The following is a 25,764-nucleotide window of genomic DNA, read 5'->3' as shown; positions in this document are numbered from 1 at the left end:
AAATTGGGCGTACCTCCATGTGGTCAACCCCCTTCCATAAGTTGGAGTCAATGTCAATCACATGAATTGGTTGGAACATTTTGTTCGTTTTGTCCTCTATTATTTTCTACTGCCCATAACCTAATACTGAACTGGTTATCATGTTTAGTTTTTATAAGCAATCAAAATTTAACGAGAGGTTGAAATATTTTACCAAATAATTACGTCATGGTGCTTTAGTTCGGCTAGTGTTCACTGATATTACGATACTTACGGTAGTGCAAAGAGGGTGCGTTCCTGCCACAGACTTTGCGTTGGAATGTACCACTGCAGGTGGGAGGGGATTATTGTTATCACTTGGGTCAAACTGAAAAACCCGGCGGGGTAGATACGGTAAGACGTCCAATGTCCTTTCTCAAGGATTTACAAAATAACAAACATTGGTTTGAATATTTCTATGATAACCAGTTCTCGTTGCAGTTTTGCCGTTATAAGGCAAGTGTTCATCGACGACTCCAACTGTAAAAGCTGACACTAACGTAGAGGGATGGAGACGAGGAAATGGCCAGCTAAGCCATCCAGCTAGTAATTTTGCTTGAAGGATTGAGTACAGTAGCTCAACAGCTAGAGCTAGTCTAAAGAGCTAGATAGCTTGCTAACATATTGGTTATCTGCTACGTCAGCCATCTATCATAGTATTTAGGAATGCTCCATAGCTTGTCAGCAAACGAGCAAGACTAGCTAGCTATTTCAAAAAACCTTTATTATTGAAATCTGCTCTAACGCTACATGATTACTGTGTGACGACTTGTATGTGTCTTAGCTAGCTAACGTGTTATGTTATGTTAGCTAGCAATCTAACGTTGGCAAGGCTCACAAGACCAAAGCGTATACACATACACCTGATACAACATTCATACGGTCTTTGGACCATAGCTGGGTTACGGTTAGTTAGCTAGTTATTAAGATCCCTGTGTTAATGTTGTCCGTCAGCAGTTGTCTGTATTGCACTAAGTTCTGACAGCTCTGTTTTTGCTATCAGATATGTTTGTGTCGTTCCTGAATTAAATGTGATGCGAATATTTACAATGTTGTTGATATACAGTTTTCATTGGCTAGTAGAGCGATGATGAGCAGGGTTGGGGAGAGACTCGGCACAAGTCGTGACTATCGGGATGGGGGGTTTCGGCCTAGCTAAATGCAGACCCTAACCAAGCTAGATTTGGTGTGCGGAACTAACCCGATCGAGATCTCGTCTGGCTCTTTCAACGTTATGTGACACTAAATCAGACGCGACAGGGCTGTTCGCATTATCGTTTGTCATCTTCCAATTGATCTGCCAGTAGATTTTTCTGTTGCTGTGTGTGTAACTCGCCCCATCTTTAAGGCTCTTCTTATGTACCTCCACCTTGTGGGCTTGGTCTTTTTATAGCCGCTGAAATATCAAACATATAAGCATCATTGTGTTCTACAGCATATGCAGTTGAACAGAACAAGTACTCTAGCTGCCAGTGAACAATAAATGCAACAAATTGATCAAAGTCAATATTGTCACAACGCATTCATCGAAATGTCACGTCTCAGCATTGCACTCTTGTCCTGTTCCCCCACGTCTCACGCAGGTGTAACATAGGTTATCTCTTCTCGGATCTACAATGGCCTTCAGCAAAGGATATCGCATTTACCACAAGCTGGACCCCCCTCCCTACAGCGTGATAGTGGAGAGCAGGAACAAGGAGGAATGCCTCATGTTCGAGTCTGGCGCCGTCGCCGTTCTGTGTAAGACACACTTGACATCCCTCCTACAGTATGCCGTATTCAGAGATGTACTTGTTTCACAAGCGACCCCCCCCCCCACTCCCATCCCCACATGTACTGACCCCTACAGTGTGTGTCTGCATCTATACACGCTGATGAAGGGTTGTCCTCGTTATTCAATGCCACTGCTTCTCTGTGAACCCACAGCGGCTGCCGAGAAGGAGGCCATTAAAAACACATACACCAAGATGGTGGACGCCTACGGCATCCTGGGAGTCCTCCGGCTGAATCTCGGTGAGTTGCGGACGGGGAGCCGGCCGGCTGTCAGAGGCGGTACAGCGGAGAGCCATGGCGTTTGGCTCGCTGGGTCTGGTCCCCAGCCTGGATCCAGTCCGTTTGGCTGCTGAGTGGGAGGAGGTCTGGTCTGGTCTGGTCTGGCCCATTAAATGACCTTGAGGAGTCTGTTATCACAACACAGTCAAAGCTCTCCAAACAGATTAGAGCTTAGAGTCTTAGAGATCACGGATATGACACTGCATTCTGCGAGGAAGGAGAAACGGTCCCGTGTTGAATGAACTATTCCCTTTCCAATGATGCCCTTCGTCGGATGTACACAAATATTCTGTGTTCCCACCTTTCCTTCTCTCCTAAATCTCTCCTTGCTCTGTCCATCTCTCATCTTTTATATTTTCCCACTTTCTAATCAATCCACCTCCTTTTTTTCCCCCCCTTCCCTTCATCCGTTCTCACCGTCTGGCGTTCTCTCCCTGGTCAGGTGACTCCATGCTCCACAGTCTGGTGGTGGCCACAGGCTGCAGCTCGGTGGGGAAGGTCCAGGAGTCCGAGGTGTTCCGGGTCACCTCCACAGAGTTCATCTCCCTGAAGAACGACCCGGGGGACGAGGACAAGATCGCGGACGTGAGGAAGATCCTGAACTCGGGCAACTTCTACTTTGCCTGGTCGCACACCGGAATCAGCATGGACCTGAGCCTGAATGCCCACCGCCGGATCAAAGAGGACACCACCGACAACCGCTTCTTCTGGTGGGTGACACGGTTTGGGGTTCGACATGTTCTGTTGGTGGGTTACGGCAGCGCTGGTCTGCGGTGTGAATGGGGTTTTGAAGCTAACGCATTCTATTGTCGTTCGCAATTCTCTCCCCTAAGCGTGGCCACATTGTCACAGCCTTGCTTGTAAAACAGCCCAGCAGGAAGTCCTCTCACAATGACTTCCTGTCTGGACTTCCCCCATCCGGCTCTTGAGGAAGTAATCGTTGTGTCTCCCTAACTTGTTTTTTAACAAACTGTCCTCTCTTGATTGGCTCGCGCAGGAACCAGTCGCTGCACCTGCACCTGAAGCACTACGGGGTGAACTGCGACGACTGGCTCCTGCGCCTGATGTGCGGCGGCGTGGAGATCCGCACCATCTACGCGGGCCACAAGCAGGCCAAGGCCTGCGTCATCTCCCGCCTCAGCTCCGAGAGGGCGGGGACGCGCTTCAACGTCCGGGGGGCCAACGACGACGGGCAGGTGGCCAACTTTGTGGAGACCGAGCAGGTGGGTGGAGACTTGGCGCGGGCTCGCGAGCGTCTGCCCCCCCCCCCCCCTCCGGGGGCTTGTGGGTATTCGGGGTTAGCGAGCGTTCCAAGGTGAATGAAACCCGTGCCGGAGATGATGTTTGGTGCTCTTTCGACGTTTCTTTATGGTCGAGCAAAAGCAAAATATCCACACCCGAAACAAACACGAACTTCAGACAAGACCGTGGAAAACTCTTGTGTAAATCCTGTACAAGCAGGCCTCAATGGGGTCGATAGTAACTCCTTAGACTGGCCTCTTGTTGCACTGAGAGAGAAGATGGCATCTCTACCATGTTATGACTCACTTGCTGTTGCTACGATGGTTCTACATTCGCCTTCATCCCGTGCTGTAGGAAAAGGCAGTTCGGTTCTACCAGACACACACACACACACACACAACCACGCATGCACACACACACATCCTCAGCTTCTAGGATGACATCAAGTCTTTGACCTCTCAGAGCACCGGCTGCGATTGTGCCCGCAGCCCTGACATGAGTGGAACAGGCTTTGACAACAATACATTTGTTCGTGAGGTATCTCCTTAACACGGTTCTTTTTGACTCTCCACAGGTCATTTTCCTTGACGACAAAGTGTCATCTTTCATCCAAATCCGTGGGTCCATTCCTCTGTTTTGGGAACAACCAGGAATCCAGGTAAGTCAGGCTAAACCCTTCTGTTTCCTGCTCAGTACAGCACTGGTGAACATGGTGCCTTTGGCAGCTCTTTCATCCGATAAACTAACCAAATGTAAGCTAGCAGCTAGCTAGTGTGAGATGAACAAGCTTGCTTTAACCCCTCTTACACTAGCTACCACTGAACTCATTGTCAACAAAGTACCCTTTCCATGTCGTATGCAGTAATTACAGCTCTCAATAACAACAGCTTAAGCATCATTTATTGTAAAGTATGACAAACTAATGCAGAACCACAGATGCATTTTGAGGAAGCTGAAGACCTCATATATTTTATTAGCAATGTACTGCTTTAGGTTCATGTTGGAGGAGTTTTAAGCCCTTCTCGGTGCCTCTGCTGTAGCCCAGGTTAACCCCATCTGTTCATGCTGTGTGTTCAGAAAAAGTCTATTCAGGGTATGTTGTTGCACCTGAATGACAACCGCCGCCATAATGGATCAGATGAGAATCCACACCTGGTATAACCACGTTTGTTTGCTTGCTTGTTCCTGTGCCTCTTGGCTGGTGATGGCCTTCTCAATCTGCAAGAGGGGGGGGGAGGGCGCTCTCTGTGCTGGGTCAGGGGTCAGAGGTCATGGGTGCCGCGTCACGCGACGCACGATTCGTGTAGCTCAAGGGACGACCCCCCCGAGAAAGAGGAGCGTCCGTTTTCCTCCGATTTGGTCGGAATCGTTTTTTTTTTTTTTTTAGCACTGAAGGGACAGGACCTCCTCACTCTCCAAAAGGGATCCTCATCATAAACCACATCCAGAACCTTCCACCACCCAAGGCTGACCTGGACCTTTCCCCCCATCCTCCAGTCCTGAGTCCTGACCCAGCACAGACATCGCCATGGGAGAGCCTTCAGAACCGGGAGGGGCGTGGGGGGGGGGAGGAGGAGGAGGAGGCGCAGGGTTGGAGGTTATTGGTGGAAGGGCTTCCGTTTCCTCGCTCACCTCAAGCTTGTCGTCTCCACCAGACAAACATCTCTGGTCAGCTATCTCCATCTGAAAGGTTCCCCACTCCCTCCCCTCCCCCCCCCCCCCCCCTCTCCTGTCATTCAAACGGAGGGTCTGGAGGACGCGACTCGGGTGGGGGGGATCCTTCCCAGACGAAGCTCGACACTTTCGCGACACTTTTGTCTTCTTCCCCGCCTGTTATTCTTTCGCCTTTGTACTTTTCCCCCTCTCCTCTTCCTCCTCTCCTAGTTCATCGGTGTTGGTCAAAGAGCTTTTATGGGTCCCTTGCATGGCTAGTTTAGTGTATGCATATAAAAAACCTGGAATACCTCGTTTACCGAATGTCGTTTTATGGTGTCGTCTCAACTTGTTATGTAGTTGACTCAGTGTGTCTATAGCCAGGCTTTTACTAGTGTTGATCTAATTCTATGAGTCCTGACCCTGTAAAACACGGCTGTAAAAAGCCGGAGGACACGTGGAGGTGTATTTTGAACCTCCGTCGGTATTAAAGAGGCGGTTTGTCGTGAACGTAGCCTCCGTTTGCTGACGGGGGTGCGTTCAGAGGTTGGAGGAAACGTAAAACACGTTTGTCCCGCTCTCGGAAAGGGATGTGTGTGTGTGTGTGTGTGTGTGTGTCCTCGATTGTTTCCTCTTTGAACACCGTGGTGTAACGCTATCCCATCTCTCTGACTCGCGCACTTGACACACACTTTTTGCCAACTCATGTATGCAGTCTCTCTCTCTCTCACACACACACACACACACTCTTGCACGTAGTCCCACTCGCACACAGCAGCAAGGGAAGGCTCTCGTGGTAACCAGAGTCGTCTCTGACTCTGGGGCGCAGGGATGGTGCATAAAATATGCAGAGCCCCAGCCAGGTGGGGGATTGGGGGGGGGGGGGGGGTACCGAGAGGGGGGGGGGATAGGAAGTGGCGCCGCTAATGGCATCAGCGTGAGCCCTGAAAAGAGAGAGAGAAAGGGGGGGGGGGGAGGGGGGCATGTTGGCATTCTCATCAGACCTGCATTGCTGAAAGATAGATGGAGGGATGGAGCCTGGGAGAGAGGGGTGGGGACGTTGGCACGAGGCCCGCTCTTTTAAATGGAGGGGGTTGGGGGAGGGGGGTGTGGGGTGGAGACAGAAGTCTGGTCAGACGGAGAGGACAGAGGCCCCACCCCCAGTCCTGATGCAGAGGGTGGGGGGGGGGGGGGGGGTAGGGAGACGGAGACCCAGTCAGATAACCATCGATCTGTCCCCCGCCCCCCCCCCTGCCAGCAGGGCGTGGCGGTGTGCGGGAGGGAGGGAGGGAGGTGATTTGGGCTCGCAGCTTACCGCGCTGCCTCGACCTGGGACAGTGACTCACTCAGCAGTCTGTTCATGAAGGGAGGGAGAGAGGGAGAGAGGGAGAGAGGGAGACGGAGAGGGAGAGGGAGAGGGAGAGGAGGAGAATTTGGTGCAGAAAGAGGGAACAGAATACCAGATTAGTGGAGAGACAGGCAGAGCCAACACCATGACTAACACCATGACAACCAGATATTCTTGGACTGAAACTCTTTCTTGCGCTCTGTCTCTCTGTCTTTCTCTTCCTCCTCTTCTCCTATCAGTTGTTGGCAGGCTGGTGCTCAGGTTCATGTTTCCTCTGTGCAAATGTTTATCTGAGCTGTTCAAAATAAACCAGATCTAACCAAATAGCTTTGAAAAGCAATCTTTTGAATCTGTGTGTGAGTGTGCATGAATCCCTTGTGCCTTGTCCTAACCTGACTCTCTCTGTCTCTCTCTCTCTCTCTCTCTTTCTCTCTCTCTCTCTGTCTCTCTCTGTCTGTCTGTCTGTGTCTCTCTGTCTCTGTCTGTCTCTGTCTCTCTTTCTGTCTCTCTCTCTCTCTGTCTGTCTGTCTGTCTATCTCTCTCTCTGTCTCTGTCTCTCTCTCTCTCTCTCTGCCTGTCTCTCTCTCTCCAGGTGGGCTCCCACCGTGTCAAGCTCTCCCGTGGGTTTGAGGCCAACGCACCAGCTTTCGAGAGGTAATCAAAAAAGATTTTAAAAGCACGTACGCGTGTTTGTCTGTGTGTTTGTCTGTCTGCCCCGCGTATGTGTGGATGCCTGTGGATGTGGGGATGATTGCTAGCATGCACCGTTTGTGTGTGTGCGTCTGTGTGTCTCCAGCTGCATTGGCTGGCGTCTAGCAGCGAGCCCCCAGTCTAGAGAGCCCAGAGGAGAGACTGGGGAAGCCTGTGTTCCTCTGCTGCAGAGCTGCCTGATCCCACCCCCCCCCCCAGCCCCTGAGTCTGTGTCCCTCTGCTGTCCTGTACACTAGCACTGTACCAGTAACCATGTTCACGACACACTGGAGGTGAGGAGAGTTGGGCTTAGTGAGCCTGTAATGCTCCAGGAATCCTGTTGGGACAACGATTTAGCCCGTGAGGGTGAATAATGGGAGTCGCACATAAATCTTTTCACCGGGTCAGCACAGCTCACACACACACACGCTCACACACACACACACACACACACACACACTCACAAGCTAGAGGAGCCTCGCATTCTCTGGAGTTATAATGAAGGAGGAACCACTCCCTTCCTGTATGAACTCACTGTTCCGTGCCTCAGGAGAGTGGCTAGCTGGCTGTCTGCCTTTCGGGGCAGTTGGTTGGTTGGCTGGCTAGCTGGGTGGGTGGCTAGCCAGGTGAAATATGTGGGGTCTGGAGTAGTTTGGGGGTCAGGTGGCTGAGCGGTTAGGGAGTTGGGCTATTAATCAGAAGGTTGTTGGTTCGATTCCCCGGCCGTGCCCAATGACGTTCTGTCCTTGGGCAAGGCACTTCACCCTACTTGCCTCTGGGAGAATGTCCGTGTACTTACTGTAAGTGGCTCTGGATAAGGGCATCTGCTCAATTACTACATGTAAATGTAATGTTTCCTATACTAGTGTGAGGAGCGTGTCTGCCTGGCTGTTTTGCAGGGCACCGTGTTCCAGCCTGCCCCGTCATGTCCTGGTGTTTTACTGTGTTGATTCACAGGAAAGGCTGTTGCACAATCGGCAGCATGTTTCACCAGCAGTTCCCCAAGAATTCACCTAAAGTTCCCCAGAATTCCGACCTCATCGTTTTCTTCTTTATTTATTGGTACTGGTCTGGTCTTGTCTCAGCCACGACTGGAGAGCTCCAGCTTGTCTCTGATATATATCACACTGTCTCTCCTTGGTATCGACGCCACCTGCTGCTCTCTCCTCCTCTCTCCCCTCCTCCTGCCTCCCCCTCCTCCTCTCCCCCTCCCCTCCCCCTCTCTCCCCCCTGTCCTCCTAGCTGTCTCTGCCCCCTCTGTGTGTGTGTTTACCCTGCCGTGTGTGTGTGTTCCAGGCACTTCAGTGCTCTGCGGAGGCTGTATGGTAAACAGGTGAACATCAACCTGCTGGGGTCCAAGGAGGGGGAACACATGCTCAGCAAGGCATTCCAGGTAAGGAGCCTTCCACGCTATGCTAGCCATCTGCACTAGTCACCTTCCAGACTATACACTACTGTATACTAGCCATCTGCACTAGTAACCTTCCGCACTGAGCAATATCTACTTAGCCATCTTTACTCACCTTCTATACTTCCTATCCTATTCATGCCAAACATCGCCATAGCAACATCCTGAATCATTTCCTCCCCCCTCCCAAATCCATCCTAGCTCAGGGAGGGAGGGGCCCTGCGCTGAGATAGCTGTCAGACAGACTATTTTCAACCCGAGCCAACCGCCCAGCGGGAACCAGAACTGAACTTAAGCCCCGCCCTTTTCACCTGCTGACCGAGCCCGGGGGTCACTTATCCACTCAAACCCGTCGCTCGCTCCAAACCCCCTCCCCTCCCCCCGCGCGTCCAGCCCCGGAGGTCACGCCACCTGTTGTCCTCTTGCGTCCGCAGAGCCACCTGAAGGCGTCAGAGCACGCCGGCGCCGTGAGGATGGTGAACTTCGACTACCACCAGATGGTGAAGGGGGGCAAGGCCGACAAGCTGCACAGCGTGCTCAAGCCCCAGCTCAGCCGCTTCCTGGAGGACTGCGGCTTCTTCTACTACTCTGCAGAGACCGGCGTCACCAGGTCAGCCCGCTCGCTGACGCGCGGATGCCGTCGCTGAAGCGCGGATACCGTCATTAGCACATTACACACACGCATTGTCACAGACATGCAGTCGTTTGTAGGCATGTCTTTTCCCACCCTAGACTCACTTTCCCAGGGTCCTCTCTGTCGACTGACTCCTCCCCCTTCCCGTCTCAGGTCTCAGAGTGGGACCGTCAGAACCAATTGTCTGGACTGTCTCGACAGAACCAACAGTGTCCAGTCCTTCTTTGCCCTGGAGGTGAGAGGACACACAGCGTCACCGTTTGAATGCGACCCCATACGCAGACAGTCTAACGGAGGGGTCCATCGTTTTGGAGGGGCACGCTATCCCTCCGTTTCATAGGGTTAGGGTTAGGTTATGGTATCAGGTTTTGGAATCTGCTGCTCGAATGGATGAATAGGCGTGTAGTGAATCTTCGTAGTTTACCCGAAAGCATGCTCTTCTGCCGTGCGTGTGTGTGTGCCTGCCTGCCTGTGTGTGTGTGACAGATGCTGCCCAAGCAGCTGGAGGAGATGGGTCTGACAGAGAAGCCCCAGCTGGTGGCCAGGTTCCAGGAGGTGTTCCGGGCCATGTGGTCCCAGAACGGAGACTACGTCAGCAAGATCTACGCCGGCACCGGAGCCCTGGACGGCAAGGCCAAGGTGCACACACACACACACACACATGTACTAAACGACACAATGATATCGTGCCTCCACACGAATTCACACGGTGTCACACGATACAGTTGCACATACATTGTGTCATACGATACACACTGTTTCATGACACACACACACACACACACACACAATAAAACACTGTATCATATGAGACACAGGAGACGCGCACATCCGTTCTGTCATGCGCAAATACACGCTGTGTCATACTACGCACACGCACGCAGTGTCATACTATGCATGCAGAAACATGTTAACACGGTTAATCAGGTTCAGTCCGCCCAGGCGTGTTGTGTTGATGTAGTCGAGTCACTGGTGCAGTCACAAGCAGCCAGTGGAAAGGGATCTGCCTCCAGTCACTCTGCATGTTAGCGGAACACAGTGACCGACATGCTTCTAGAACCTTCTGATCTGAGGGAATGAAGGAATGTCCACCAGACATTGTCGTCCTGTCCGAGTGTAGAAATGTGTGCCTCCTGCCTCTTAACCCCTGTGTGTGGATGTATGTATGTGTGTGTGTGTGTGTGTGTGTGTGTTTGCTATTTTTCTCTGCTGTCTTCTGGATCTCTCTCTTCCTGTTCGGTAAGTTGACGAGTCGGTCGCTGTCGTGTCTGTGCTAAGCGCCTCTTCCCCCCCCCGCCGCCCAGTGGTTATGTTGTCTCTGGGTATCGTTTCTTTGCGTCTGTCGTGTGTGTGTGTGTGTGTGTGTGTGTGTGTGTTCGGGAGTGTGCTTTTGTTTGGGGATGGGTCTGTTTGTTTGGGGATGGGTGTGTACCGTTTCTCTGTGTTTATGTTGTGTCTGTCTGAGAGATGTGTGTGTGTGTTTCTGGACTAATTGCAGTTGACGCAGGTTCTGTGCTCTACTGACCACTGATACACACTGCAGCTTTGGCCTCCAGTTCAGAGCTAAACCAAACTTTTGATTTACCGTACAATCCTACTGCCGCGGCATACGTCATGTAAACCGATACTGATCACACAGGTCTTATTAAAATCACAGGAAATTGAACTTTTTATTTATTTATTAAACTTTTTTTTCCCCCTCGTAGATATTACGAAATGCCAGAGAAATTAGTTTTGGCTAACCTCAGGGGGATATTGTTACCTTGAATGCTCCTTGCCCTTGTTTTTGTAGGAAGTTATTCTTCCCCGAGGAGTAAAGTCGCCCTGCCAAGACAAATAGATCACGTTCATTGAGTAAATGGTTCCGATTATTTTGCGGAGTGCTCGAGGGACTGTTCTGTTAGGAAGTCTGGATGAAATGCAACACCCGTCTCTTTGTTTGTGACCACGTGACGTCACCGGTTCTTCAGTTCCACCTCAAGGTCTCTCCAATTAATGAAACACCTCTTCATTTACTACGGATAAAATGGATATGGGAAAAACCTGTCCTGTTATCCCCCCCGACTTGTTCTGGAATCGGTGTGCGGGGTGGGTGTATGTGGGGTGCGTCTTGGTGAGGGTGTGTTTGTCAAAACGTGAGGTTGGGTGGGGTGGGGGGTGGGCTGGTTACAAGATGGGGTCTTCACCTCTGGGCGTGCGCGCGTGTCTCCCTCTCAGGGGGGGAAGCTGAAAGACGGCGCGCGCTCGGTGACCAGAACCATCCAGAACAACTTCTTCGACAGCTCCAAGCAGGAGGCCATCGACATCCTCAGGCTGGGCTCCACGCTGAACTCTGACCTGGCCGATAAGGCCCGCGCCCTGCTCACCACCTCCAGCCTCTACGGTAGTACACACACACACTCTCTCTCTCGCGCGCACACTGGCACGTATACACACAGACACACACTCTCTCGCACACTGGCATGTATACACACACACACACACACACACACAAGTACACATGTAGACACACTTAACCCCACTGGGAGAGCAGCCAAATACGTAACGCTAGCCTGCCGGACTGTTAATGAGTCTTTTCAATGTGGTACGTGACCCTCATTCTTTGATGGATGGTTCACAAACGATACGGTTGGCAGCACACCCATTTGACGCTGTATGTTTTGTTATAAATGAGTATTAACATGGGTGTGCTGTCCTTTTATGGACTTAGTAGTTGGGATTCATGACCCTAGCAACAAAACAAATGGTAAACCCTCCATTTTTTAATATTGAGCGGTTTCACTTTCAAATGTCTGGGGAAAAAATACATGACACTCGCGTTGACTTCCTGTGCCACGAAGAGAGGATTATGGGACATTGAGTCCATGCTGCCCAGTGACTCTGCAGTTAACCTTGCGTGTGCAGAGAGGGCTAGATCAAGGGCTTTCCGCCTTTAGCTCAGCACATAATCTCCTGTTCGCGGCCCTATCTCTCTCTCCCAGCACGAGATTAGCACTGACATGACTGGTCTAATGCTGTTATCAGTTTAACCGTTTTTTTGTAACCACGCCCTCTCTCCCTCTCTCCCCGGCGCTCGCTCGCTCCGGGTAGTCACTGAGCCCATCTTACAATCAGGTACAGTATCTCGCGCCCAGTCCGACAGGGCCGGCCCTCTATCCCTCATCCTGTGTGTTAAGACATCCTCCCCCTGTGCTGTTCAATGTCATTCGATGATTGAGGATCCACGTGGATGTATTTCTGTCTTGAAATCGTTTTTTTTTTTTTTTTTTACATTCAGTTTTACCTTTTTATTCAGTTCATTATTTGAAGTGCCTCCGTTCATTTCTTTGTGAGACATTGATTTGGTCATCATTATTATTTTTAATTGTCTTTGTCGCTCATGGTTGTGCCCATTATTTACAAATAAAGTCGCGGTCTACAAACTGGCGCTGCTTTTGTTGTAACTACAATACCCAGAATCCATTTCTGTGCCTTCGTAACTCCACCTGTGTTGACCCATCGACTTGCTGTGTCATTTGGATGCCTTGTGATCCTGAATGGATTTCAAACCTCTTCCTGTAGTATCCTTCATCTCCCACCCTTCATCTTTATCTCCCCCCCTCCTCCTCCTCCCTCGTCTTCAAACCCCCCTCATCCCCTGTTCTTCCTCTTCCCTCCCCCCAGCCTCCCCCCGCGTCTTACTGGGCATGTGTCAGAACCACCACAAGTACACGCGCCCCCGCCGGGTGAGGGTGGGCGTGGGCACGTGGAACGTCAACGGGGGCAAGCAGTTCCGCAGCATCGCCTTCCGCAACCAGACCCTCAACGACTGGCTGCTGGACGCCCCGATGAAGGCGGGCTACCCAGACTTCCAGGGTGAGCTGGAGTCGATGTCAAAATAAAAGTCCAAGTGTGGACGAGTGCATTGTGAAGGTGCATTTCCGGGGTATGAATCTGGCCCCCGGACCGTTGATCAGATCAGGTTTCAGGTGGACGTGTTTCTGCTTGCAGACCCCAAGGCCAACCCCATCGACATCTTTGCCATCGGCTTCGAGGAGATGGTGGAGCTCAACGCTGGGAACATAGTCAGCGCCAGGTACAGGGGGGGGGGGGGGGGGGGGGGGGGAGGGTGTTGACGCGCAGCCGCTTCTTGTGAGGCATCGACAAGAATTTGATTCCTTGGCCTTGTAGAAACATGCTTTTTTCTGCCATTAGACAAGTCATGGCATTCGTTTCCTCATTCTTTGTCCACAGTAGGAGAGGAAGAAAGAATTTGCAGAGTAATTCTTTCGTAGGGATTTGAACCCCTGGGCTTGTTTGCTCCCCTCCTCTCGCCCCTGTCCTGCCCTCCCCCCTCCTCAGCACCACCAATCAGAAGCTGTGGGCAGCAGAGCTGCAGAAGAGCATCTCGCGGGACCACAAATACGTCCTGCTGGCCTCTGAGCAGCTGGTGGGCGTGTGCCTGTTCATCTTCATCCGCCCCCAACACGCCCCCTTTATCAGGTAAGACACGCCCCCTTTATCGGGTAAGACACGCCCCCTTTATCGGGTAAGACACGCCCCCTTTATCGGGTAAGACACGCCCCCTTTATCGGGTAAGACACGCCCCCTTTATCGGGTAAGACACGCCCCCTTTATCAGGTAAGACACGCCCCCTTTGTCAGGTAAGACACGCCCCCTTTATCAGGTAAGACATGCCCCTTTATCAGGTAAGACACGCCCCCTTTATCAGGAGGGGCACGCCCCCTTCACTAGGTAGGACACACCCCCTTTATGAGGTAGCTCTTCATCAGACAGGACACGCCCCTTCATATGTTAGGCCACGCCCCCTTGACAACATCAAGGGAAAGTGGGTGCAGAGAAGACGAGACACATCGCCTTCATCGTCCCTTTTCCTTCCGCTCTCTCACTTCCTCCTTCGACAGGGACGTCGCCGTGGACACCGTGAAGACGGGCATGGGCGGGGCCACCGGGAACAAAGGGGGCGTGGCCATCCGCATGCTGTTCCACACGACCAGCATCTGCGTCATCTGCTCCCACTTTGCCGCCGGCCAATCACAGGTCAAGGAGAGGAACGACGACTACAACGAGATCACGCGCCGCCTCACGTTCCCCATGGTAACCGTCGTCCAACCCGTTTCCTGTTTTTGATTTGTGTCCACGTACTGTTGAAAACAGGCCTTTTGAGCTGGTAAAATCATGTTGATTTGTGGATATAACCTTTTTACACCAGGTTAATCTAACCAAATCAGCTAATTTGACTCTATTTCAGTGTATGTTAAGATGTGCATATTTGTTTTGTGCGTGTTTGGGTTTCTGTTGGAGGGGAAAAGAACCCGCGTTACTAGGTTACCTTCGTAACCCCCCCACCCCCCTCCTCCTCTCGTCCCAGGGTCGCCTGCTGTACTCCCACGACTACGTGTTCTGGTGCGGCGACTTCAACTACCGCATCAGCCTGCCCAACGAGGAGGTGAAGGAGCTGATCAGGCAGCAGAACTGGGAGGCCCTGACCATGGGGGACCAGCTGGTGGACCAGAAGAACGCTGGCCTGGTGGGGGGCTGCACACACACACACACACACGCTACACGTACACACTACACACACACACACAAGTGCTACACACACACATGCTACACACACACGTACACACTACACACACACACACACACACATGCTACACACACACACACATGCTACACGTACACACTTCACACACATATGCTACACTCAGACATGCTACACACACATGCTACACGTACACATTACATACACACACACACATGCTACGCATACACACATGCTGCACACACACATGCTACACGTATACACTACACACACACACATGCTACGCATACACTACACACACACACATGCTACACGTACATACTACACACCACACCCACTTCCTGCTAACCCCCCACCCCCCACACACACTCCGCCCCCAGGTGTTTAAAGGCTTCATCGAGGGGAAGCTGGACTTTGCCCCCACCTACAAGTACGACCTGTTCTCCGAGGACTACGACACCAGCGAGAAGTGCCGCACGCCGGCCTGGACCGACCGCGTCCTCTGGAAGAGGAGGAAGTGGAACTTTGACAAAACCGGTGAGGGAGGGAGGGAGGGAGGGAGGGAGGGAGGGAGGGAGGGAGGGAGGGAGGGAGGGAGGGAGGGAGGGAGGGAGGGAGGGAGGGAGGGAGGGAGGGAGGGGGGTGGGGTGTGGTGAGAGAGACAGAGACAGACAGAGAGGGGGGTGGATAGAGAGGTGAGGGAGGGGGAAAAGGAGGAGGGAGGAGAGATGACGGAGGAGAGATGGACGGGCGCGGGGGGAGGAACAGCAGAAGCATGTCAGCGATCAGAGGAGGACACCCACTCAGGGATGCGTGCGTTTCCCCCTCCAGCCGAGGAGATGGACGGGGCATCCGAGAGCGAAGGGGACCCCCAGGTCCCCTGGACACCCGGGAGCCTCAAATACTACGGCAGGGCCGAGCTGAAGACCTCCGATCACAGGTAACACACACACATCACCTCCCTGGACCACAGCCTCAAAGCTCTGAGTTTGTGGGATCTCAATCTGTGTGTGTGTGGCGCAGGCCGGTGATGGCGATCATCGACGTGGACGTCCTGGAGGTGGACCCCGAGGAGCGTCACCAGGTGTACAGGGAGGTGATCGCCCAGCAGGGGCCCCCGGACGGCACCGTCCTGGTGGCCCTGTGCAGCTCCGGGCCCGACGACTACTTCGACGACGCCCTCATCGACGAGCTGCTGGACAAGTTCACTGTCTTCGGGGAGGTCATCCTCATCAGGTGTGTGTGGAGGGAGGGAGGGAGGTTGTGTCAGAAACTCGCCGGTCGAAACCTCCTTCCGTAAATGTACTCACTTTCAGTGAATCCATCAGGTTTGTTGTTAGGTGTGTTCCTCTAGGGGCCACGGGGGGGTGGGGGGGGGTGAGTCTGGGGCTAACGCGTGTGCCTCTCCCCTGGGGGGTCTGGGCGGTCCGGGGGGGGGGCAGGTTCGTGGAGGAGAAGATGTGGGTGACGTTCCTGGAAGGCTACTCCGCCCTGGCCGCTCTGTCTCTCAGCGCCTCCACGGTAAGTCCACCACTACCTTCTTCCCCTGTGGAACACCCCTGTCCTGGCCTAGACAGGCCTGTAGTCTTACTGTGTGTGTGTGTGTGTAGGTCCTGGGCCACGTGATCGACGTGCGTCTGAAGAGCCCGGGCTGGATCAAGAGCCTGGAGGACGAGATGAGCGTGGAGCGCATCTGCGGCACCATCCCCACCTCGGCCAGCTCCTCCCTGCTGGCTGAGGACGCCGACTTGGCCGACGACGACTATGACATGGAGGGTGAGGAGGAGGGGGGCGGGGGGGGCTGGAGGAGGAGGAGGGTGAGGAGGAGGGGGGCGGGGTGCGGGGGGGTGGAAGAGGAGGAGGAGGAAGGATGCGCTCTGTTGGATTAGTCAGCGTTTTGTCTGATTTGACGATTCGGCTTCTGAAAATGTCTGTGACAGAGAAGGTTAACAAACAGCACTGGCTTCCGTTGATCTTATTATTATTATTATTATTATTCTCCTAACAGTCTCTGACTCCTCCCCTTGTGTCAGGTGACGTGGATGAGGAAGTGGAGGAGATCCTTCCCCAGCACCTGCAGCCTGGAGCGGGCTCCTCCTCCGGTGCGGGCTCCTCCCCCGTCCCCTCCCCCCGGGGCAGCCCCTGCCACTCCCCCACCCACGGGGAACCCTCAGCCCCCAACCGGCCCAGCAGGGGCCCCCCGCGCACCGCCGGGCCCCCACAGGGTAACACACACACACACACACACTGAGCCTCAACGACGTCAAATGCCCCCACACATACTGGGCTTCTACTCATGGGAATCATACACGCACACACTCGTTGTTATGGTTACTATAATGCATTTAGGGAACATGGCGTGACATTGAAAGCTTGTTTTTGCCCTGTGGTGAATGTGTGGAAGGGGGTCTAAGCCCGGCCGTTTGCAGAAGGAGCTCGGAAGGTGAAGTGGCAGTGTGTAGACTAGAGGTGCTTTGTTGTGACAGAACCTAGCGTGTGGGGTTTTGAGAATAGCTGTGTGCTGTGTTGGACCTCAATATCTCTGGCTTCCCCCCCCAAAATAAACTAAAAGGATTTAGTTTTTCATTAGGCTGAAATACATTTGGCGGTGTCACATTCCGATGTGACGTTGTTTAATTGGAGCATCTCATAGACACAAAACATCTATCAGCGGTTGGGAGGGCAGCCAAAGGCTTTGTTGCTGTCGATTTGTGTTTTTCTGTCACCGAATCAGAAGTGACCTCACATCTGACAGGAGAGTCTCATCCTGGGCTGAAGGATGGACTAACGTACCTGTCCTCACTCTGTGTCTCCCTCTCTTTCTCCCTCCCTCCATCTCTCTCTCTCTGTCTCCACAGGGTGTCCAGCTGAGTACCAGCCGGGCGGCCCCCCATCCCAGGGAATGGAGCCCAAGCGCCCCCCTCCCCCCGGCCCAACGCCCCTCCGGCCAGACCGGCCCCCCCGCAGCGCCCCCCGCCCCCCTCAGGTAAAGACCCCCCCATCTCTCCTGTGCTGACGTCGTCCGGACACCACGTCGCTGGAGAGCTAGCCTTCCAAACAGCGTGAACCCTAACCCCCAGCATGCCTTCCAATCCCACGCACACCCGATTCAGCTCATCAGCCAGCTCTGTATGTGAATCGGGCGTGCCCAGACTACAGGGAGATCATCGTGAAGGGCGGCTCTTCAGAATCTGCGGTCGAGAGAGGCCCTGCATGTCATCCAATGGGGGGGGGGGGGGGGTCATTGCTAGTTTTGCGAACGAAGTGAACGGAGTGTAACGACTGTTGTTCTGTCGGCTGTTCTGTTCCCCTCTCCCCCCCCCCTGCTCCTGAAGGCGAGAAAAGCCCCCTGCCATACAGGAGAGAGCTGGGAGGTAAATGTTTGTGTGGTAGCCGCGTGACGTGCCCCGTCCCCAGACGCAGAGCGCCCCCCCCCCCCCCCTCGTGTGTGTTGTGGGGATATCGTAGTCCAGTCTCTAGCTGTCGTAGGTCGTTCCTTAGCGACCCTCCCCCTCCGGACCCAGAGCGGCGTGCACATGAGGACACACCATCACGTCTGCCCGGCAACGAGTCGCCCGGGTAACCGGAGGGTGCGGGCGTCCCGCGCCCGGCCGGGTTGAGAGTTCCGTCTCGGTGTTTCCTCCCAGGTGGTAGCTTGTTGTGGAGCCCGTCAGTGTATCCATGTTCCCCCCCCCTCCCTTTCCAGTCGCACGGAAAATAAGAAAAAAAGGACACAGTGCCATGCGATGGGGGGGTAGGAGACGGGTAAAGACACCATTAACTGTCCTTTTCTCTAAGACTTTGAGGATCTCCACGGGCCGTACCTTGGCAGGAGGGCTAGCGAAGGTAACAGAGCGTGTGTGTCGATGTCGTGGCTCTGTGAGCGAGCAGGAAACTGCCCCCCCCCCCCCCCCCATAGAACAAACCAGAAAGTCCTCTGTGGTTTTGAATAGAGCCATAGTTTGCGTTTTTTGGCGCCGTAGAGGAACGTCACTCTGAAGATGTCGTGGCGATTTCGAAGGCAGCCCCAGGGAACGTTACCGTAGTCCAGGGGTGCGGTGTGCTTCGAATGAATTCGAAACCCTGGCAGCTTCACGACCTTGTCAGCAGGTCGTGAGAGTGTGATGTGTGTTGCTGATAGCACTCCCGGTAGTCTAAGAAGTGGTGAAAGCGGTTGGAGAAGCTGTGTGTGTGTGTGTAGGATTGTGTACACCAGATCGAACCCGCTGCTCCGTGACGTTAAACTGGCCCAGCTGCTCCCCCTAGTGGTAGAATACGTCCTCAGCCCTAATATTCCATCTCATTTCCTTTGTGCTGCCAAGGATCAAAAAGCCCTGCCATGGCTAGGCCAGATGCTGCCGGTGAGTAATGAGGGCGGAGGTGTGTGTGTGAGAGAGCGAGGTGTGTGGGAGGTGTGTGTGTGAGAGAGGGAGGTGTGTGTGTGTGAGAGAGAGAAGGGTGTGTGTGGGTGTATGGAGGCAGGAACTAAGGTGATTAGTATTCTAGTCATAGCTTTAGTATCTCTCTGTGTCTGGGTAACGCTGTGTGTGTGTGTGTTAAGGGCTCCAAGCCTTTGTTGACTGCTGTCAATCATGTTTTGTGTTCAAGGTCGAGGCCCACCAGGAGTCGGGGGCGTGCCCAGACCAGTGAGTAACCAATAACAGCTCCCCCTCTAACAACGAACCCCCATGAGTCAAGCTACCATGAAACCATGAAAAAAAATATGATGTCACAATTGAAGTAAAAACTCAAAGCTGCAACGTCAAACCAAGCTACGTCCTCCAGCCTCCGTTGTGACAGAGCATCCCAAACTCTCTCCCCCGTCCCTCCCAGAACATTCCACCGCGGGCCGGCGTGATCAGCGTGCCCCCCCAGGGCCGCGCCCTGCCCCCCTCCCACCCTGGAGCCCCCAGGCCTACCCCAGAGGTGCACCCCGGGGCCCCCCGCCCCATCCCAGACACCCACCCTGGGGCCCCGCGACCCGGCCCCGACGCCCCCGCCAAACCTGTCGACCTGCCTCTGGGTGAGAACACACACACACACTCTCACACACACACTCTCACACACACACTCTCAAACACCAGCACTCTCAAGACTCTCCGTCTTCTGTTTTGACAGCATTGCAATAACAGCTTTGTTGCCAAGCCAGCTAAATAAAGACGGCTGTATAATCATGTCTCTACCCCCTCCAGGCCCCCCACCCACCGCGGCCCCCCCCCGTGAGGCCCCAGGCTGCCACTGCCACTGCCTCCCCCATGCAGAACCCCATGGTGCCCCAGGCTGCCACTGCCTCCCCCATGCAGAACCCCATGGTGCCCCAGGCCACCTCCTCCCCCATGCAGACCCCCATGGTGCCCCAGGCTGCCCCCAGCCTCCAGCACCAGCTCCCCCCGCGCATGCAGCCCAGCATGCAGGCCCCTATGGTGCCCCAGATGGCCCCGGGCCCCCCCCAGGCGGGGTCAGCCACTGCCGTGCCCCTCCCCCCGGGCCTGGCCTCCCCCAAGCCCCCGCCCCGCTCCCGTTCATCCCACGGCCTGCCACCAGAGGGCGCCGCCCCCGCAGCGGCCCCCACAGCGGCCCCCGCAGCCCAGGTCAGTACCTACACCCCCACACACACACACCTCATTCTCCTCTATTCTCTCCTCAGGGAACTTGCGTGCTGTTAAATGGACAAATATGGAAGCCCTGTTTTTTTTCCCCCGACGATAGACCGCGTTAGGCGCAAACGTGTTTTCCTCGCCCCTCTGTGGCTCTCTTCTCTGCCTCTCTCTTTCCTCCTCCCTCCCTCTTTCTCTGTGTCCCTCCTAACTCTCTCCCTCTCTCTCTCTCTCTCTCTGCCCCCACTTCTTTCCAGTCAGTTCTTCTCTCGTAGCTTGTAATAGATAATGTTCATCTGCTATGTCTGTCCCCCTCTTAGTTTCTCTCTCTCTCTCTCTCTCTCTCTCTCTCTCTCTCTCTCTCTCTCTCTCTCTCTCTTTCTCTCTCTCTCTCTCTCTCTCTGTCACCCTCCTTCCCTCTCTGAGTCTGATGCATGTGTCTCTCTCTCTCTCTTAAGCCGGAGCAACCCTCAGGGTGACAGGTATTTGATCTATCCACCCCCCCCACCCCCCGTCCTCTCCATAGCCCCGCCTCCCCACCCTCTCGTATGACGCCCTCTCATACGTGACTGTAACACACATGTTCTAGTTGATTTCCCCTCCGTTTCCCCTCCCTCCATGTGTCTTTCCTACGTTTTTCTCTTGAGTTCTTCTCCGCCTCGACGTGTTCCCTCATTCGGTTCAGCCTGGTCATAGTGCATCTCTCTGTGGAAGGCTCGTGGATCGATTGAATTCACGATTTGATTTCATAACTCTTTTTTTTTTTCTTTTTCCAGTTGTGGATCTTTTGTTTGTTTGGTTTTCAGCCCAACATTCAAATGTCCTCTTGGACAATCCTCAGTTTTGATGTTGGCGTTCTGTTATTATTTCTTTCATCAACGGTCCCTTCATATGTGCGCCGCTTTGATCCACATTCCAAAGTAGAACACATATTTAATGGCCTTATCATTATTTTATGTCTTTATCAAATATGTTGTGAATGTGTCAAGAGCCTGGAAGCTGGACGTACAGCTGGCTTTCACTGGCTATCATTTGTTCACCTATAGTCTGTGTTACTGTTATTTGTGTAAATACTAAAGCATAAATAGATAGACTTCTGTCTGTATGTATTTTGTGTTCAGCCTTAGAAACTAGCTATGTTCGTCATAGATACACATATATAGATAAACCTATAACCTGTTTATGTGACTACCAACACCAACTACCAATAATATTAACTTGAAAATAGCTGTCAATCAAGAGAGAACTCAAGTTAGTTCCCTGTGTTTCAACCTTGCCTCTGATTGGTCTCTCTCATGCCACTCCCTCCCCTGCAGACCAATGGGCTGAACGGAATCCAAAGAGAAGCACAATGGAAGCCCGCCCCCTTCGACACGCTCCCGCCTGACCTGCTCTCCTCCTCCGCCTCCTCCTGGCTCAACACCCAGTCCCTCACCAGAGGCTCCTCCCTGAGGGCGCCTCCCTCCGTGCCCGGCCCCTCCCACTCCTCCTCCGGGACCCTCCCCTCCTCCTTCTCCCTGGACTCGGCCCCTCTCTCCGCCCTGCTCGGGCCCACCTCCCACTCCTCCTCCCTCTCCGGTCCCTCCCCCCTGGGGCCGTCTCTCCTCCCCCCTCCCCCGGTCCCGTCCCGGAGCCGGTCGCAGGAGGCCCTGCTGCGCGTCTCCCCCAACCCCTTCCTGACGGAGGCCATCCCGGCCCGGCCCAACAGCACCAACCCCTTCACGGGCCCTCTGGCGCAGCAGGGCCAGCAGCGGCGCTCCCTCACGCCCGACTTCCAGGCCCAGGCGCGGGCCACCGGGCCGGGCCTCCAGAGGACCATGTCTGCCTTCGCCCAGCCCCTCATCCCCCTCAGCCCCGCCCCGGCCTTCCTCCCTACCCTGACCCCCACCCCGGCCCCGGCCCCGGTTCCTCCTCGCCCTCTCAGCAGAACCATGTCCCTCTTCGTGCAGCCGTCCACCCTCCTCCCCCTGCCTCGGCGCCTTCTCCCCTCATCCCGGCCCCCGCCCTGCCGGCCGTGGCCCCTTCCACCGTCCCCGCCGCCCACCCCCAGCCTCCTCCTCCCCTGCCCGGGAAACGCCACCAGTGGGTGACCTTCGACGAGGAATCCCACTTCCCCCGACCACAGCTCCGCCGGCCGCCGCCCCCATCTTCCCCTCCGGCTCCTCGCTCCCCCAGGCCCAGACTCTGTTCCCCTGCTCGGGCTTCGACTCGGACCCCGGATGGGGCTCCTCCGCCGTCCCCTCCTTCCCTCCCCCCGTCCCAGCCAGGACCGTCCCCAGCCAGCCCCACGTCCCGGCCCGACCCAGCGACTGCCTCCTCTTCCCCAAGGAGCTCACCGAGAGATAGGACCCCCCGCCGTGTCATGTACAGAGCATATCTAGATGTATAGAACTATGATGTGTGTGTGTGTGTGGTTTGTACAAAAGGCTAATGTATTTACAAAGTCAAGAGTGTTTCGCTTCCAAATCCAACAAAAGGATATATTTCTCACCTTAAGAGAGCAGTTAAGCGGGCACCAAATGTGTGTTGGTTCCTGTTAACGGCGACCCCCAACATCCCCTAGCTCTCAACTCGGATATGAACAATTGTGAATATAAATGGTTCGGATTTTATTTTTGTTCTTGTTGTCGTTATGTGGCCGGAAACATGTGCCTGTGTCTATATCGTTGTGTCAAGTCTCTATCTATGCGCACAAATGTGTGGCTGAAACCTCCCGCGCAATATCGCGACGCGTCCGCAGCCGTGTTGTATCGCTCTCCGCGCTGCTCGGAAGCGCTCCCGCGTAATCACCATGACGACCACACTCACCCCTCGGTACACCGCTGTCAAGTCAGCTGGCCCTAGTCCCGACCTTCCTGTGAGACAGTCTCACTTCCTGTCCCCCCCCCCCCACACACACTGCTTATTCTGCTGCAGGATGCTCGCTTTGCATGGGAATAGTTTGGGCCCCAAAACGCTATTTCCTGCTAAGAGACCCCTCCCCCCTACACCCACCCACCCACTCACAGACCACTGCCCTGCCCAGGCGTACGTTCCCAGTCTGTAGCAGTGTGTCTGCATGTGTCACCCCAACCACTAGGGGGCAGTGTGGCTCCTCAAGAATGTAAAGTGATCGTCCTCGTCATTGCTCCCGTGTCGGAGGGGGGGGGGACGCAGTGAGGAAGACGAGACGTTGTTACAACCAATCACGCCGTGACCCCGGACCAGGCCCACGTCCTCTCCCTGATCTCCATTCGTCCGTAGAAGCGCTGTGATTGGCTGGGTGAATCGCTGCGTGGTCGCGTTCTTCCAGTACGTCAGCGGCCGTCTTTACCTGCGCGTCTTCGGCCCGAAGGGAATCGAAAACGTTTGCGGTCGATCGTGTTTTGCGAAGACGCGAGCGCGTGCGCACCGCGTGACTGTTCTCCAGGGTGTATGCTCCAGGGCCCCACCCCCTCACCACAGGGAACTCATGGGAAGGCTCCGGCCCTCATCCTCCTCCTCCTCCTCCTCCACCTCCCTTCTCTGTGTGTTTAGGACGTGCTAAACCAGTGGTTTGGTTTGGTCCATTTTGATCCAGAGCTTGGAACCTTCCAGTGCTGTAAATTCTGAGAATGTTTTGTGTTGCTTCCGTTAGGAGGGGCCCACGAGGCCGAATCAGACCCCAGACATATCTGACAGGAAACAATCGCGGGCGGCTTCTGTGGTGTATTACAAAACGTGTATTTTTTTCCCGCTTTTTAACTTTGAATTTCTCGCAAAGATGAACTATTTTTTTGTTTTTGTCAAGCAGATGTATTTCATGATGAATATTTATTATCGGTACTGTGGTGAAGACGTACCTGTGCTGTATTTGAGTTGTGTCGTCTGTCGTAGTGCGTCTGTGTGTGTGTGTGTGTGTGTGGTGTGTGTTCTGTCCGTGAGCTTGTACAGTGTTGGTGGGGAGCGTGTAATTTATGACAGTTTTCCCACCTAAACGTTCCTCAATGACTTCTCTAAAGTCAGCGCTCCAACCGACCAGGGTCAATAACAGAGATGTGGCGAGGATAAAGTATTGGAACGAATTCATGTGCATTTGATTTGCCTTTGGCTCTGCACTGATGAAAGTGATCCGCCGGTCTCAAAGCAGTAAGCCAAATCTGATGCAACCAACGAGTTCACAGTGTCGGAAAATGGTAATCGACCCAGATCTGTTACAGTTACTAAAATGAACAGTTATAAATATTTTCGCTTCTTTGTCTTCTCCTTATGCAGGGGGAAACAAACATGTATCTTTGTATGGTTTCACACTGGAAGACAAACTTCTCATTAGTAATGTCACTCAGTAATGGGGGGACTGCCCAACCACAACCCAAACCCCCTAAAATACTGTTGAAATGTGAGGTGGGGTTGATCTCCACAGCCATACTGCTTTGTGGGGCATCTCTCATCATGTATCGGAGGTGAACGGTGATACGTGCCGTCTTCCCTGACCTGTGATTGGTCCCCTCCACATTCCCTGACCTGTGATTGGTCCCCCACCACATTCCCTGACCTGTGATTGGTCCCCCTCCACATTCCCTGACCTGTAATTGGTCCCCCTCCACGTTCCCTGACCTGGGATTGGCCACCTCCACATTCAGAGACACTTGATGGTGGATGTGGGCACTTTGTGTTCAGCCCTGTCTGTTGTGTGTGTGTGTGTGTGTTGAAAGGTGTTCTGGTCAAAATCCATTGACACGCATATACAAATGATTTTAAAAAAAAACACGAATGCAATTGTCACGAAACCATATGGAGTATCTCATCGTGTGGTGGAATGTCCTTAGTATTTTCTCCTGCGAGTTTTTCAGTGAGTGACAGGGGGGTGGTGGCATTGGCATGTTGGGTAGGTCTACCGTGGTGGTTTTGTGTGAAGAGCAGTATGAAGAAACTCAAGCCCTTCCCATGATGCCCCCTTCGACTTGAAACACGCGCGTTCTGTACCGGCTTGAGGAGTTCCGTTTTTTCCAAACGGAGCTGGGTAGTGCAGGGGGAGGGTCAGAGATCAGAGTCTTAAAACGCCAGCTAACTTATGCTTCTCTTACATATTGTGCTTTGTCCAAACCATGTACCAGCTGTGTTCTCACTGCAATCCAAGGCTCTGGGTTGAGATTGTTGACACTTAAGGCAGACCACTGTAAGCAAGTGGATGATGTCTGCCTCCGTACAAACTTGTATTGGTAATTGGAGATTATGTAACCACTCAAACACAACTATTATGCTATTGAGACATGTGCGGTAAGTAGCTGAAGCGTTATCTGTAGAAATTTAGCCAGCGCTTCATGTCATGTTGAACAAGAGATTTTATAGGAAACAAATGTACTTCTTTGTGAGGTGGGTGTCCCTTTATAACTCATAGTAAAAAAAAATGTGTGTTGTTGACCATATTCTGTGTGTATTAAAGAAAACAGAAAATTGCAATTCATGTATTAGTATGAAAAGGTTCTGTAATTTCAGTGCACATCGTATTGCACAATTCTGTATTAAGCAATTTGTGTTGTATGTATGCAATAATAAATGTAAATTTACCTGAATATTCCTGTGTTTTTTGTTTACTGCAGCATGTTGAACTTAAAT

General features: G+C 53.5%; 1 protein-coding gene across 1 annotated transcript; it reads left to right on the top strand.

The window, feature by feature from the left end:
* The first annotated feature begins 407 nt into the window (after positions 1-407).
* synj1 (synaptojanin 1) lies at positions 408-25,721 on the top strand. Its single transcript, XM_084683943.1, is given in 30 exon segments — positions 408-925; positions 1,602-1,758; positions 1,945-2,031; positions 2,513-2,780; positions 3,068-3,293; positions 3,887-3,970; positions 6,906-6,967; positions 8,300-8,396; positions 8,846-9,021; positions 9,199-9,280; positions 9,532-9,684; positions 11,263-11,428; positions 12,136-12,159; positions 12,709-12,900; positions 13,036-13,120; positions 13,387-13,527; positions 13,950-14,142; positions 14,417-14,575; positions 14,971-15,127; positions 15,422-15,530; positions 15,614-15,826; positions 16,033-16,111; positions 16,201-16,366; positions 16,624-16,815; positions 17,449-17,517; positions 17,520-17,599; positions 19,391-19,613; positions 19,783-19,799; positions 19,870-20,181; positions 21,504-25,721. Coding segments are annotated over 29 exon segments (4,710 nt in total). The 5' UTR covers positions 408-925; positions 1,602-1,634; the 3' UTR covers positions 22,278-25,721.
* The last annotated feature ends 43 nt before the right edge of the window (positions 25,722-25,764 follow it).

This window comes from Hypomesus nipponensis, chromosome 20 (assembly GCF_054491055.1).
Source record: "Hypomesus nipponensis isolate SF chromosome 20, ASM5449105v1, whole genome shotgun sequence".
Classification (NCBI taxonomy): Eukaryota; Metazoa; Chordata; class Actinopteri; order Osmeriformes; family Osmeridae; genus Hypomesus; species Hypomesus nipponensis.
This window is presented reverse-complemented; position numbering and strand designations above follow the sequence as displayed.